General features: G+C 34.4%; 1 protein-coding gene across 3 annotated transcripts in view; it reads right to left on the minus strand.

The window, feature by feature from the left end:
* The window catches only part of LOC104610957 (rab GTPase-activating protein 22-like), a 90,620-nt gene extending 82,097 nt beyond the window's left edge, over positions 1-8,523 (minus strand). Inside the window, exons 1-3 of one of the 3 annotated variants that reach the window (XM_088894538.1) lie at positions 7,817-7,860; positions 4,027-4,122; positions 2,962-3,060 (exon numbers count right to left, since the gene is read on the minus strand). In XM_088894538.1, coding sequence (XP_088750664.1) covers positions 2,962-3,033 — 72 coding nt within the window. In that variant the 5' untranslated portion in view covers positions 3,034-3,060; positions 4,027-4,122; positions 7,817-7,860. Of the gene's footprint in view, positions 1-2,961; positions 3,061-4,026; positions 4,123-7,816 lie in introns of all 3 variants that reach the window. The other 2 variants (XM_088894539.1, XM_088894537.1) reach the window with 2 other exon arrangements.
* Positions 8,524-15,918: the final 7,395 nt, after the last annotated feature.

Genomic DNA, 15,918 nt, shown 5'->3' on the forward strand with positions numbered 1-15,918 from the left:
TTGTTTTATCTACCATAGACATTGCCAGATCTTACCAATAGGCTGTAGCAGAACCACATTGGAAAGATGCCATGGATTCTAAGATTTGAGCCCTTCTTGAGAATGACACCCGGGACCTGGTCAAAGCTCCACCAAAGACATCTCTCATAGAAAGTCGATGGGTCTAATCTGTGAAACTAAAATCTGATGGAAGCCTAGATAGATACAAAGCTAGGTTGGTTGCACAAGGCTATAAATAGGAATATGGGATAGACTATGAGGAGACCTTTACTCCTGTAGCTAAAATGACCATTGTACGACTTCTGATGGATGTATCTACAGCCAAATAGTGGGCAATCCATCAGATGGACATCAAGAATGCTTTTCTGCATGGGGAGTTGAAAGAGACAATCTATATGAAGCCCCCTCTGGGATATTGTACAGACACGCAACTTGTTTGTCGTCTGAAGAAGTCACTTTATGGCCTGAAGCAAGCTCCTGGGGGCTGGTTTGAGAAGTTTAGATCCGTCATCACTGATGCTGGCTTTATCCAGAGTTCTTTCAATTATTCTTTATTCATCTTAAGGCGAAAGCAAGGAGTAACGGTATTACTCCTCTATGTTGATGATATACTCGTTACAGTGGATGATACAGAAAGAATTGCTAGGCTACAACAGTTACTCAGTGAGTCTTTTAAGATGAAGGACTTGGGGCCTGACATATTTCTTGGGACTTGAAGTGAGCAGAAACTCTCGGGGCTACTTTGTTAACCAACAAAAGTATGCGACTAATCTTGTTAAACTAGCAAATCTTAATGACTCTAAGATTGTGGACACCCCACTAGAACTGAATTTGAAACTCAGCAAAGATGATGGTTCTCTTCTTGAAGATCCTACCCTTTATCATCAACTAGTGGGCAGTTTAATCTATCTCACCATGACTCGGCTAGGATATATCTTATGTAGTTCAGATAGTAAGCATGTTTGTGTCTTCCCCAAGACAACCACATTTATCTGTAGTTCATCGGATCATTAGATATGAGCGAAGCACCCTTTCACAGATGATATTCTTCTCTTCCTCATCCCCTATTAATCTTATGGCTTATGCGGATGCTGATTAGGCTGGATGCCCTCGCACCCGACGGTCCACTACTGGCCGGTGTCTATTCTTAGGCAACTCTCTTATCTCATGGAAGTGCAAGAAACAATCTACTATGTCCAAGTCTTCCACTGAAGCTAAATACATGGCTATGTCTTTCATGTGTAGTGAGATCATATGGCTTCGAGCTCTTCTATTTGAAATACTTAATGAGCCATTACCGTTTGTTCCTCTCTATGCAAATAAATTGCTTCCAACCCCGTCTTCCATGAGCGCACCAAACACATAGAAGTTGATTGATTCATCCACGATCTCCTTCTTGAGGGTACCATATCTCTTCCTCATGTCTCCTTCGAGCTCCAACTAGCAGACCAGTTGACTAAAGCAATGACTCAGACTCAGCATCTATTTCTCATGGACAAATTGATGCTTATTCCTAGGTATCAATTTGAGGGTGAGTGTAGAGACTGTGAGATCTAGCCATAGGGCTATTTTTGTATTTTTACTCTTCTTTGTTGTATAACTATTCTTTGTACTGTTTGTTTTGTACACTAAGGGCAAACTTGTCCTTTTACCTTTTTATTATAAATATATCTTTTAGGGTGTCAACTGAAACATTGTGTCACACCCACCAAATTTGTTGTCTCTTTCTGAACTCTCGACTTGACTCTAACAACACATTGGCTCACAAATCCCCTCCAAAGGTGGCGTTTCCATGCAACAATACTATAATCTCTCATAATTGTTAAATCTTATTTTTCCAGTTGTTACTATAATAAGCTCTCATACTATAATCTCTCATGGGTCGGGTAGCCCAACCTGGCCCATTATTTTCAGTCTTGGACAAAATTTCAGGCCCACGGGCTCAAGCTTTCTCAAATAAGCCCGACCCAATACTATTACATATAATAAAAATATACATTAGCTATATATAATACATATTTATTTATTAAATTATTATCAACTATTAATTTACTATTCAAGAAAGACAAATTAGTTTATTAATTTATTAAATTATTACCAAATTAATATAATATTAGTTTATTAAATTACACCAAAAATAGGACATACAAATTAGTTTGTTGTCTTAAAGGCACACCTAATAAGGGAATGTTTAAAAGAAATGAGCATATGAAGGTGGAGGCTTATATGGATGCTTATTAGGCTGATCTAGCCACTAAAAATATACTGATTTCTTGATATTGTGTGTTTGTTAAGAATAACTTGGTTACCTGGAGAAATAAAAGACAGCTAATAGTAGCTCAGTCGAATGCATATGCTGAATATAGGGCTATGGTACAGGGAGCTTGTGAACTTCTCTAAATAAGGAATATATTGCATGAGCTGGGAAATTCTGTAGAAGAACCTATAAACTTATATATGATAACAAGACTGAGATCACAACCGGGTATAACATGACAAACAAAACATATAGATGTGGACACATATTTTATTAGAGAAAAGTTGCTTGGAAGAGGTCTATATACCATTTGAGAATACAAATGATCAACTTGTTGTTATTCTCATAAAAGCTGTTATACTGACCAAAGGCAACTCCCAAGAGAGACCCAAAAAAATAGAAAGACTCAAATCCCATCAGTAAAATGGCCATAACTCATTTACGAGACCTTGGTCTCATTGGACAAACAACTCAATTACCTATTTAATAACACTAAATCATGCAAAATGGACTAGTTTTGACCCCTGAAAAATAGGCTAAAACAAATGATGTGATTTCATCTTCAATCCTTCAAAATTCTAAAAACTCTCTAATAAGACTGTAAACAAAAATTGACCCTTTGAACTCAAATACTCAATTCTTAAGACACCAACAAACTAGAAAGTAAATTTGAAAAATATTAACAATAATAAAATCCAAATTACCCTGAAATTGTGAAATTCCACTGGTTCAAGAATGTGAAGAATCTTGGTTTCTGGACTTTCCCTTGTTTCCATGCCTGCATAATCTTCTTATCCCTTTCTCTACAGAAAAGGGGGGAAAGAAACAGGAGAATAGTTTACCAATTTTGAAAGAAATAAACAATAGCGACGAGGTTGAATATCCATAAAGTGGGAGGAAGGTGTGAAATAACTCGGAGGATATGATAACATAAATATATAAAATGAAAAAAGAAAAAGATGAAGAAGAAGAAAAATCAAAGTCTCCAATAAAAAATTCTGCAATATAACGATGATATTTCCATGATCCTTCATGGGAACCATCTCAGGGAAATAAATTTGTTCAGCCCAATTTATGGCCTCTGTCAATGCCCTTTTCAAATCTGTAGAGAACACTGATGTGGGCCCCACATCAGTGGTCCCCACTGTGTTCGTAGGACAGCATGTGTAGTTATTTGTTTTCAGTTATAGTAGTGTCAGTTTGGGTCAGTTTGTTAATTCAGTTATTATTTATTTCAGTTTTTATTTACTTTATTTATCATGCAAGTACAAAGGGCAGATCTGTCCTTTCCATTATGTACTGAACATAACCTATAAATGCTAAGAGAGTGGCGGCGGAAGAGGTGTTAGAATCTGTCCCTCCTTTCAACTCCTTGTGTTCTCCTGTTTCTCTTCTCTTCCTTCTCCTTTCTCTCACTTTTCTTCTACTTTTGTAAACTTAAAATCTATTAGGATTCAAGACTGATTACAGTCTTGATCTTCTACTAAATCAAAAGGGAAATTTCTTCTTAGGCAATTACATTATAAGAAACTTAGATGATTCATTAAAATTTGCAGCTTCTTCTTAAAAACTTGGTTTGGCAAAGTGACCTATTTGAATAACTCATAGAGAACAAACAACTACTTGAAAGCAAGACTGTCAAAATGTCATAAATAGTTAGATATGCATGTAGAAAATTATGCTATGAAGCATGTCGGTTTTCTTATAGTGTTGTGTATTACTAAACAGCTCAGCTTTTCTTGAGAGCTTAAAGAGTAGATTTGATATACCCCACGATAGATTCTGCTAAGTGTCTTTGAAATATCCAGATGACCTTCTGGAGAAAATGCAGCATGCCATCTCCTTTCACTTAGAGTTTTCCCACCCTAAACAAACAGAACAAAACAGGAAAGTTTAGATGTTGGAAGGAATTTATGTACAAGCACAAAACCACAGTAGAGTATACAGATCAAAATAACTTGGGGCCCGTTTGGATTGCAGGAATAGGGGTCTGGAATCGGAATGGACCATTCCGATTCCAACTGTTTGGTTGGGCAGAATTGGAATCCTATTTCCGTTCCTGCTGGAATGGCCATTCCCTTCCCCTCCCTTGGGAATGAAATCCCATTCCAGCTTATTTCAATTCCAATTCTGATTCCTGTCTGAACCAAACAGACTATGGGAATAGACCATTTTGATTCCGATTCCAACTACGAACGAATGGACCCTTATTTTTATAAATGGTAAAATATATTCATTAAAAGGGGAGAGAGAGCCTCCCACCAAAATCTGCACATACATCAATAACCCCCAGGCCATTGTTTTGTGTAATGGAAAAATCTTGGGCTAACAAGTGTGGGTTTGATTCTGAGAGCAACCCCTTTGTGATAAAATGGCCAAAGGTTAGGTCCATATCCAGTCCAGCCCTCCCAAAACTCCAGATAGCTGAGGCCAAAATTAGGTAATGGCCTTTTGATACATAAATAGATCCCCATGATACTAAATGGTATGTATATGAATTGTTAACCCATGCATCTTCATTTTTTGGATAATATAAGAAAGGAAAAATAAGCATTACATGTTGGTATGTGTAGGATGCATCTTCTTCTTTTTTGTTGAGGAGGGGGGGAGTTGGTATGGGGGAGTAGGCACCAGTTAGTAATAAGTTACCTTTTAGATGCCAGTTAGGGAAGTGGAAGAGAAACTTTTCCCAGAAGAAGTTGGTAAGTAACTTCAACCATCATGTCACACCATCTAAATTGAGTATTACATTATTACCAGAACCTACTTTCTATTAATTGAATTTGAAACCTTATTATGAGATCCCACTTCTTCCATGAAGTGAAAATTTTCAAACTTTTTTATGCATGCATTCTGTGGTTACACTAAATGCAGCTTAAGATAATTTCTATAACCTATAATAAAAGAGGCAGTTTCACTCCCCCTATTTTCGTCCATGCTCAAACTTTCAAGTTCCAATAATATCCTTGTTTATTTGTTCTTTTCCTACCTCTGCCAGTGATTGCTTTTTTATTAAGCCAAAACACAGGAGTGGTACCTGGATATCCCCCTCCCCCCCCCTTATGGGTCCTACTTTTTCACCAGCCTAACATGTCTGTTTCTTAGTTTGCCTTGTATAGTGCAGCCTAGTGCACAAGGCTCCTGCCAATGCAGGGTCTGGGGAGGGATAGATGTATGAAGCCTTAACTATGTACATACAGAGAGGCTGTTTCAAATTAGATTTCCTTGTATCTGTACATCAAATATGAAGCCACCAATTAAGAGACCTATTTTTTTTTTCCAAACTTAATTGTATTAATATTACAATATACTTTTAGATTGAATAAGTTTTGTCTAATTCTTTTATCTTTTTGTGGAATATAAATTATCACTGCATTTCCTTGCCAATTAAATTCTTAATCTCAAATTTTAAAATAAAACCATGTAAAATAAGTATCAATGCTTTAATATAATTGATTTTTCTACAAAATTTTCTATTCTATCATTCAATACAATAAAAAGCTGGACCATTGGCACATCTTTCCTCGTACACTTCCTTGTGCCCCCTCCCCTAATTAAACATGGATATGCTGACCTTATGTGAAAATTCAAAATATCACATCATTTTTCCTAATTAATTTTCATAACTACACATTTGTATTTACAGAGCCACAAACAGAGTAGACAATCTGGACCAAAATTAGTTAATGAAAAAAAAAATCCAGGCCAAATTCAAACGGGTATATTAAAATCTAAAACTTAAAAGAATTTGAGAGTTTCAAATTCAATCTAACATCCTATGGATATGTAAATATAACTTCAAATTTCGTTCATTTATATATCTGGAAATCTGATTTGATCAAAACATCAATAAATTTTATATAAAATTAGCTTAAACTTATAAAATTAAATATAAAACAAAAATATATGCCATAAATATGAAAAATAGGTTCACCTCATCCCAAATCCAATGCAATTCTAAAAAATTTTAGTGCTAAAAATAGTATTTTATATATGCATATAATCGGATCCTAGTAGATTAAACAAGAAGCAATTAAACCCAATTGTCCTATAGTTGTAGTTCACTTAAACAATGATTTATTAGCAAATTTACCGCTAGCTAAAGGAGAAAAAACTATCTTCACATTAGCAGCATGTTGTTTTTTCAAAGCTTATAATGACTACAGTTCAAACTGACTTCTACATAGCAAGCTTTCTAAATTATTAACTGAACTATGTTGCCATCTAGTACTGAAAGTACCTATGTGTGTGCTTCAAGTTCCTTGTAATTTGGAAACTAGTACTGAAAGTACCTATGTGTATAATTGACGTTCCTTATAAACTAGTACTGAAAGTACCTCATCGCTAGCTAAAGGAGAAAAAACTATCTTCACATTAGCAGCATGTTGTTTTTTCAAAGCTTATAATGACTACAGTTCAAACTGACTTCTACATAGCAAGCTTTCTAAATTATTAACTGAACTATGTTGCCTAGTACTGAAAGTACCTATGTGTGTGCTTCAAGTTCCTTGTAATTTGTAAACTAGTACTGAAAGTACCTATGTGTATGATTGACGTTCCTTATAAACTAGTACTGAAAGTACCTCATCGTGTCAAAAATGAACCTTTAATTGATTTGAATGCTTTTTGGGCTTTAAAAAGGTAGAAGATGCTTTTAAAGTGCAAGGAAGTGGAAGATCCAGCAAGCATTTAGAGAACATATCCAAGCTCAAAGCTGTTCCTGGATCATTAGTAAAAACAGAATCGTGATTGTTTTGAGATGTAAATGTCTCTTTGCACTTCTAGATTGAGCACTAGGTCAAATTGTCAGAGTTAGTTCCTAATTAGAACCTATAGCTATGGATGGGATAAGGTAATCTCTCTTTCAGAACTTACAGTTACACTGTCACAGCTAAGCTCAGGGATGTGGATGCATCCAGTTTCTTTCTTTTCATTCATTTTTGTTTCTTAGCTATGGAGTCTGTCTAGCAATATATGGAGATGCCAAACCTAAAGCAATCCTCATTCTGTAACTCACACCCCAAGTTCTCTACATACGCAAATTCCACCGCATTTAATGTATTTTAATTTGCGATGTCAGGTTCCATGTCAAAGGTCTAAATTCCATTACAAACAAACTTTATGTCAAAGCTCAGGGAGAATCCACGATCGGCACAGAATCTGAATAGGTGGCTGTGGAATGTAATCGTTAACTGCCAAACAGAACCCGCTTTCAATCTGTAAATTACATTAGATTTTCATAAATTCCCCTTGGTCCAAAAGAATAACTTCGAAATCAAGTTAAAACAATTGAACAAATTTGCATCAAGGCAACCAGGAAAAAGTAACAAACATCATAAGTGAACCAATATCTTTCGTCAGCAACAACGAGAGACAAAAATACATCGGAAATGCACAAGTTTTCTGAAGAAAATTAAAATCTAAATAATAACTCAAATATGCACTGATCAATACCAGTAAAGAAACGTCCGAAGCAATCAAAATCAACATGCGTGCTTCAACATTCAAAAGGATATAAAATTACAGAAATGCAAAAGAAAAGAAAAGAAAAAATTGAACCTTTATCTTGAACCGAGTCTTTGGAACATCATCGGTGCATTCAGCCCGAACTTCATAAAAGGAGTCAGTAGGAGTTCCGACGCTCCACATAACGAATCGAAAACTTATTCAATGAAATCAAAAAAAAAAATGAACCCTAACCGGCGCGAGTATCACCGAAACGTATCTTCAAAAACAGACCAGACTCAAGTCTTTAGGCAAAATTATCTACCAGCACACGCGAGCTGGACCCCCTTAACAGATAGAACGATGAAAGAGAATGTTTAACATTTACAGGGGACCCAGATCGGGTTCTGGTTAGAGTAAGGCCAGTTCACAGAGAATAAGAAAATAAAGAAGAATAACAAGGATTCTCTCTTGTCTATTTTGGTTGTAATATTTTTCGCGTATTTGTTGCGTGGAATTGTTGATCATGGTCTTCTACGTCAAAAAAGCTGAAAATGGGTTTCTTCGTGTGCGTCGACTGAAGTGCTTCCACCCCATCATCATCCTCCAGAAAGAACGAAATGGCCGTTAAATGCGTTTGGGTTAACGCTCCTCCTTCCTTCCTCCAAAGTCTCCAACTCCTCCGATCTCCGATCATCGCTTTTTCTATTTTAATTGGGTGGCGACTGGCGAGGACAGAAGAAGACTTCCCAACGTCAACGAGGCAATGGGTAGTTAAACCCGCCAAATTTTATGGTGTCTTGGATGTCTCTTGCGCTATCGCTCCCATTTTGGTGAAAAGTGTGGATGAGAGAGATGAATTTTCTTTGACTAAAATATTCTAATTTTAAATTTGGTCTCACATTTTAATTTGAGTAACTACCATCTCATTATAATCTTTCTTATTAATTCTTATATTTAATTTGGTATTTGTAAAAGCATAAAATATAATTTAAATTACTATATTTCTTCTCATTTAATTCCCTTTATTATTATTTTACTATATATTAAAATAAGGTGGTCTCTTCTTAATCCATTATCATAAACCTAGCAAGTCTAGAGGGGGTGTAAGATTCTCTTTAAAAGCCCATCAAATTACCATTTAGCGTGCTTTATTTCCCTTTTTTCTCTCTTTTTTATTAAGAAACTAATAAAACACATATAGTTATAGTGAGTATATAATTTTTAGTAAATATATGAGAATCATTTGTAAAGCCAATCCTTCTAATTTGTTCAGATCACTATCCCCCACTTTTTCTAAAATTATCTTTAATTCCTATTTATCTCATAAATAACTTCTAATTTAATAAATAGTTTCTCTTCTAATTTATCTCTAATTCCTATTTATACTCCCACCCACTTTTCCTCTGTATCTATTTAAGAAAAGTTCAAATTAAAAAAGTTAATAATTATTTCAAAATTATAACAAAATCATGTAATACTTTTAAAATAATTATTAAGAAAACAAAAATAATTACAATAGATTTCATAATATTCATATTATTAATAATCTTTTTTTTTGAAATTCATAATGAAAATATGTAATAACAATATAAATTATAATTTTACAAATTATTCAATTTAATAACAATAATGTTTTAAAAATTAAATAGCTAAATAATATAATTTTATGGATTATTTAAATAACTAAATAATATTAAGAAAAAATATTTTTTAAATATTTTAAATAACAAAAGATTGAAAAGCTAAATCATATTTTAAATATTATTTAAAAACAAAAAAATGTATTAAATAACAAAATTATGTAATAACTTTAGAAAAATTCATAAAACACAAAAAATAATTATAATATATTTAATAATATTTGATAAAAATAATGTAAAATATAAATAATTTAAAAAATATATAAATAATATTGTGAATAACCATTTTTAAATATAAAAAATTAAAACTAAATCATATTTTCAACATTATTTAAAAAAATAAAAATAGATTAAATAACAAAATTATGTAATAACTTTAAAAATTTTATCAAAAACACAAATTTAATTATAATAGATTTAATAATATTTGATAATAAGAATATAACATATAAATAATTAAAAATAAATAAATATTATTGTAATATTAAATAATAGATTAAATAACTTAGAGGTATTGAAGTTTTTTATTAGTTATTTATTGTATTTTTGTTATAAATTTATTTTCAATAATTGTGTATTTTCATTATAAATTTTCAATAATTATTAGATATTAAGCAATTGTTATTTGTTAGAGATTAGTCTATTAATTTAGCTAAAATTAGGAGTATACACTAGTAGGTCCAGTTTGGTTTGATCACAGATTGTTTACTGGTCTAGTCGGGTTAGGGAGTTGATAACTCGAAACTAACCGACCATTAGTGAAAACTAGCGAATTCAAGTTGTTTCACTCAATATTTTAAAAATTGGCCTAAAGACCAACCCACTTATGCATCTAGGTCACGAGTCACTGGTGTAACCATTCGGGTCGAACGAGATAGATTGTTACATGTCAGCACTCTATATATTTAAATAAATATATTTATATGCATATGTAATGTGTATATATGTATATATGTGTGTGTGCAAATGCATATTTTATCAATAAATCGTGTACAATTATGTTTTACATATAATATATGTATTATTTTTATATTTTATTTAAGTTTTTAATTCAATTTTTTATTTTTTATTTATAAAATATAAAAAATTGTGATTTGATGTGAAACATGTGTTTATTTGCGAATATAGCATGGCAAGGGATCAACAACACCTTGGGACATTGGAGTGCAAAGTTATGGCTTTTGAAATTTGCACATACATTAGATGTGCAACCCTCAACTCAGTGACTAGGTCGAACGGGTCAACAGTTAAACCATCCAGGTCAAGCGGTTTTTGACTGAATGGCAGGTTTCAATAGAAACCAGACTTGGAATCAAGGATGAGTGATAGTTCGAATGGTTCAACCAGTCGAGTCAATAACGAGTTAAAAACACTAGTATCGATTTGGATCAGTTTTTGGTTTGGTCAATCGATTTAAGAGATTTAAACTTAAAAAATTAAATTTAAATTAAAAAAAATGCAATGATATTATTAAAAGCTCCTCCTCTCCTTTTTCCCCCCGGTCACCTCTTAGAGAGGGAATCTCCTTGCTCTCCTTTGCATTTTATAGTGGATGGCTAGGTTTGAAAAGCCCGCCCCATTTCAATTTTGAAATCCATGTTATAAAAGGGAATGTCATTAATGATCTTCAATAGATTTGCTGGCCAACCTTAATATTCTCCTACCTGATCGTCAATTAGGCATTTTTGCACATTAACCTCCATTAAATGGGTTCCACTAGATCCTCCATCTACTAACGTGATTTTCTTTTATCACCCCTAATTGATCATCGACATGTCTATTAATGGGGACATCATACTAAGATCTAATTGGTCTCCACTAATTAGGCCATAGGATCAATATTTATGATGGGGTGGAGGGCCCACATAAAAGGAAATACCATTCAGCCAGTTATCTATTCTTCATATCTTATCAATTAGCCAACTGCCATTTTCCCTTTTATTTTGTCACTTAAGAACCTTTAAATGTCAATTACAATTTAATCCAAACCCTCCACATTAGTTTGAGAAGACTTCTGGTTGATTTGCTATTTTTTTACCACCTAAAGGTCGGGGTTTGGAACGGTTATTGGGTGATTACGCACAATGTGTAGTCTTACCATATGGGACTGGCATGCTTAAAATCTAAGCGCCAAGGGATTAAATCCACTTACAAAGAAATCTTGTGTGGCATGTTAAGCCAATAGCCATCACATATATTTGCCATCTAAACCTTCTTTCCATATTAATTACCATTGAAATATTGGTCCCAACCAACATCTTTCTTGGGCCTAAATTTTTTTATTCTTTTCTTAGTGGGCCAATAGCTCCTTTTCATTCAATCTCCTATTGGACCCTATTTTACTTTACTTCTTGGGCCAAAAATTAACATATGAACAAATGCCCCCAAAGTTGGTGGTTGTTATTGTAATTGGCAATGAAACCACCGACTTGCAAAGTTTACACTCTTGTGGACTAGGAGTAGAGAATTTTCTCCTTTTTTTTTGTGCCATCAGTAGTTCATACTCTTGTAGTTCACGAGTATGATCTTTCTTTTTGGTTTTGGCCATTCACAGTTTATACTCATGCTGGCCAAGAGTAATACATAAATGTTATTTTATTTGATTTGGCTATTCACAACTTATACTCATACGGGCTAGGAGTGGTACAAATAATTTATTTTGTGACTACACCTTTCAGGTTGCCTACGTACCCTTAGAAGGATAAAGTCATGACGTAGTTCATGAAGTGATTTGTACCTACAATTTGGGGCTTTGTAGATAGTTTAGTCTCTTATCTATGAGCGCTTAGTGGATAGTTTAGGCTCATGTCCGGGAGTGGATTTTGAGATGTTTATTAGGTTGAACAATTTATACCCATACTCGGGAGTTTTGCAGCAAATTTTGAGTGATTTTAAAATGACGAGTAGTTTATACTCATACTCTTGGAGTTTGTAGATAGTTTATGCTCGTATTCGGGAGCACATTTGAATTACTTTAGAAGTTGAATAGTTTATACTCATATTTAGGTGTCTTGTAGATAGTTTATGCTCGTATCCAGGAGCACATTTGAGTTACTTTAGAAGAATGAAAGTTGAATAGTTTATACCCATACTCAGGAGTCTTACATATAGTTTCTGCTTGTATCCGAGAGCATAGATAATTTAGGTTCATAGGGTGGAAGGCAGCTTACACTCATGCCCTAAAATCTTAAAGACAGTTTAAGCTCATATATGGGATCAAACTTTGAATTGTTTAGAAAGTCGAGTAGTTTATACTCATACTTGGGAGTCTCGTAGACAGTTTATACTCGTATTTGGGAGCACAAATAATTTAGTCTGATAGAGTGTAAAGCAGTTTATACTCATGCCCTAGAGTCTTATAGATAGTTTAAGCTCGTATCTAGGAGCAAATTTTGAGTTGTTTAGAAAGACGAGTAGTTTATACTCATACTCGAGAGTCTCCTAGGTAGTTTATATTTATATCTAGGAGCACATTTTGAATGAGTTTTTTTATTGTTTATTTTTTATTTTTTTTCTGATTAGATAGTTTAAGCTCATATATGAGAGCATAGATAGTTTAAGCTCATATCCAAAGCGAATTGAGTGAGTTTTTTTTTTTCTAATAGATAGTTTAAGCTCGTACCTAGGAGCATAGATAGTTTAGGCTCAATATCCAGGAGTGCATTTTGTGAGTTTTATTTTTTTCCTATTAGATAGTTTAAGCTCATATCTAGGAGTATAGATAGTTTAGGCTCATATCCAAGAGCGAATTGAGTGATTTTTTTTCTAATAGATAGTTTAAGCTCATATTTGGGAGCATAGATAGTTTAGGTTTATATCCATGAGCAAATTTTGTGAGTTTTTTTTTTCTATTAAATAGTTTAAGCTCATATTTAGGAGCATAGATAGTTTAGGCTTATATCTAGGTGCAGATTGAGTGAGTTTTTTTTTTCTAATAGATAGTTTAAGCTCGTATTTGGGAGCATGGATAGTTTAGGCTCATATCCAGGAGCGAATTTTGTGAGTTTCTTTTTTCTATTAGATAGTTTAACTTCATATCTAAGAGCATAGATAGTTTAGGCTCATATCTAGGAGTGGGTTTTGTGAGTTTTTTTTTTTTCTATTAGATAGTTTAAGCTTATGTCTAGGAGCATAAATTTGACTCATTTTCTTTTCGCGTAACAAATGACTATATGCACAACTATACATCCTCTAGAAAAGAATTCATTTTGTATGTATTCTTGTAGAGTAATTGAAAGTCGAGGAATTTGTTTCAAAACTTCATTAATTATCACTCATGGTGGTTAGGTAGAAGTATTCTTACCTTGTCTCTTCTTGCTTTTAGGAGGCTTCTGTGACCGAGCCTTCCTTTTATTCTTCTTTAATTGTTCACAAGGAAGAAGAGAATGGTGTGTCACATGATGTTTCCGTCGTGTAATGATGGTCCAGTCATCTTTTGAGAGTGATATGGACCAGGGTGAAGTAATTTCCTTGGGACTTAAGGCATGTGCTTGTGCTTGATTTAGTACTACCCACAATGTATGGCAACAAGTAGAAAGGCCACTATGGATTTGTGTTTGATCTAGTGATGCCCCAGGTGTAAGTTTATAGATGACAGGATGGTAAGGGTATTGAAGAGCTTTAGGTTCAAGGGATCCAAATGTAATAGTCGTCATGTTGGTGGCCACTATGTCCTCACTTGGACCTAGTTCGACCACTCTTGACTCAGCCAATTGCATTATCTTATCTTTGAGAACAAAACATTTTTCAACTGGGTGGCTAATTACCTGATAGTAACGACAATACTTTGGATGATCAATTTTCCTTTTTCTTTTGGGCATTTACTATTAGGAAGCTCTATAAGCTTTTCAGTTAGAAGGGCATCCAACATTTTTGGGACATCTGAGTCAAGGAATGAATACACTTTCGCATCTAATTCCTTAATAATGAGCTTTGTATTTTCTTTCTCTTGTTGAATATTTTATTTTATTTATTTCTTGCTTTTTCTCTTCCCAATAACCTTGAGAGGGGCTATTGAGGTTGTTAGAACTTGCATTGGCCTAGATAATTTTGTCTCATTTTCACTATCTTTCTTTTCCTTTTCCCTTTGAAAATCATCTAGGTGATGTTCTCCGAAGGTAGCCAAGCTAAGTTCCATGTCATGGGCGTAGGTGGCCAATTCCTCAAATGTTTGGGGTTTTATTCCCTTAAGGATGTAATGCAAACCCTAACGCATGCCATAAATACAAGTATCAATACTTGAAGCTTCTAAGAACTTGTCTACAGTTAAGGTAGAGATTTCTTCACCTGTCAATATAGTCAACGACTAGTTCATCTTTTCTCTATTTTGTGGTAGTGAGTTCGTACATGCTTACAGTATGTTGAGTATTGCAGAAGTGATCCAAGAACTCTCTTTCTAATTGATTCCAACTATTGATTGATCTAAAAGGGATGTTAATGTATCAGTTGAAAACATTTCCTCGTAGACATCGTACGAATTGCTTTACCATCAAATTACCATAGGTCCCGACATTGTTTCACATTTCCACGAAGTGTGCAATATGTTGCCTGGGGTTGCCTTTTCTATTCAATGGTTGAAACTTCGGGGGTTGGTATCCTAACGACATAGGCATATGATCAATGCACTTAGTGTATAGCTTAGTATACACCGAGGATGATTGTGGAACACCCCTATACTGAGCATGTATTGTGACAGCTATCATGTTTTGGAGTTATTGTACTACGAGGGAGGAAATCGAAGCATGTTGGGCATCCCGTATGTTAGTACGTTTTGGCAACTCTCGGTGAGGGTCTACTTGTGAGGTGAACCCTGGTGGGTGTGAAGGCCCTTGGCTAAATGCTGTTGTTTGCATTTGTTCCATTCGGTTCATGAGAGAAGTAATTTGAAGGTCCTTCTCTTCCACCGTCTTTGTTAACTTAGCAATGACTGCAATCACCCCAACAAGTTGTTTCCATTGTAGTAGCTCCTACCATCATGATGGGTGCTATCGAGTGAGTCTGCATGTAATTAGACCCTTCGGTTTTAGGAGAGTTGGGATGGGAGCCTGTACTTGATTCCATATTCGACATGGGCATTCCTCCACTTGGATGGTCAAGTGGATTTGTTGTGATGAACTCTTTCGTTGGGTCTACCCTTTTGTATTAGTATCCTTTACTGTCAGGAACCTTGAGGTCCCTTTTTGGCATTTTAGACTTTTGAAGGGACCCATTGAGTTCCATAGAAGGCGAGAGGTGCAACTAATTGTGAATCCCGGAACCTTATCATAAGGCGGGTGGTTGGCCTCTCGTAGTTGGAGGCTAAAAATGCACTTGATTCGGACGAGCTTAAGCTATATGTGGTGTTTTTCTTGTTCCTAACAACACTTGAAACGGTTTTCTTTGGAGCCATGTGTTCAAACTATTTGCAAAAACAAACTTGATGTGCTGACTTGAGAGATAAGAGGAAAGAGATGTCCCACCAGGCGTGCTAGAAATTTGTTGACACAAATTTCATGCTAAATTTGGAGCACAAAAAGAATGAAGACAAATTCAAAGAAACTTAATTAACTTTTTTTTTGTAGAAATGTAAGTGGG

The sequence above is a fragment of the Nelumbo nucifera genome, chromosome 1 (genome assembly GCF_055504915.1).
Source record: "Nelumbo nucifera cultivar China Antique chromosome 1, China Antique-T2T, whole genome shotgun sequence".
NCBI lineage: Eukaryota > Viridiplantae > Streptophyta > Magnoliopsida > Proteales > Nelumbonaceae > Nelumbo > Nelumbo nucifera.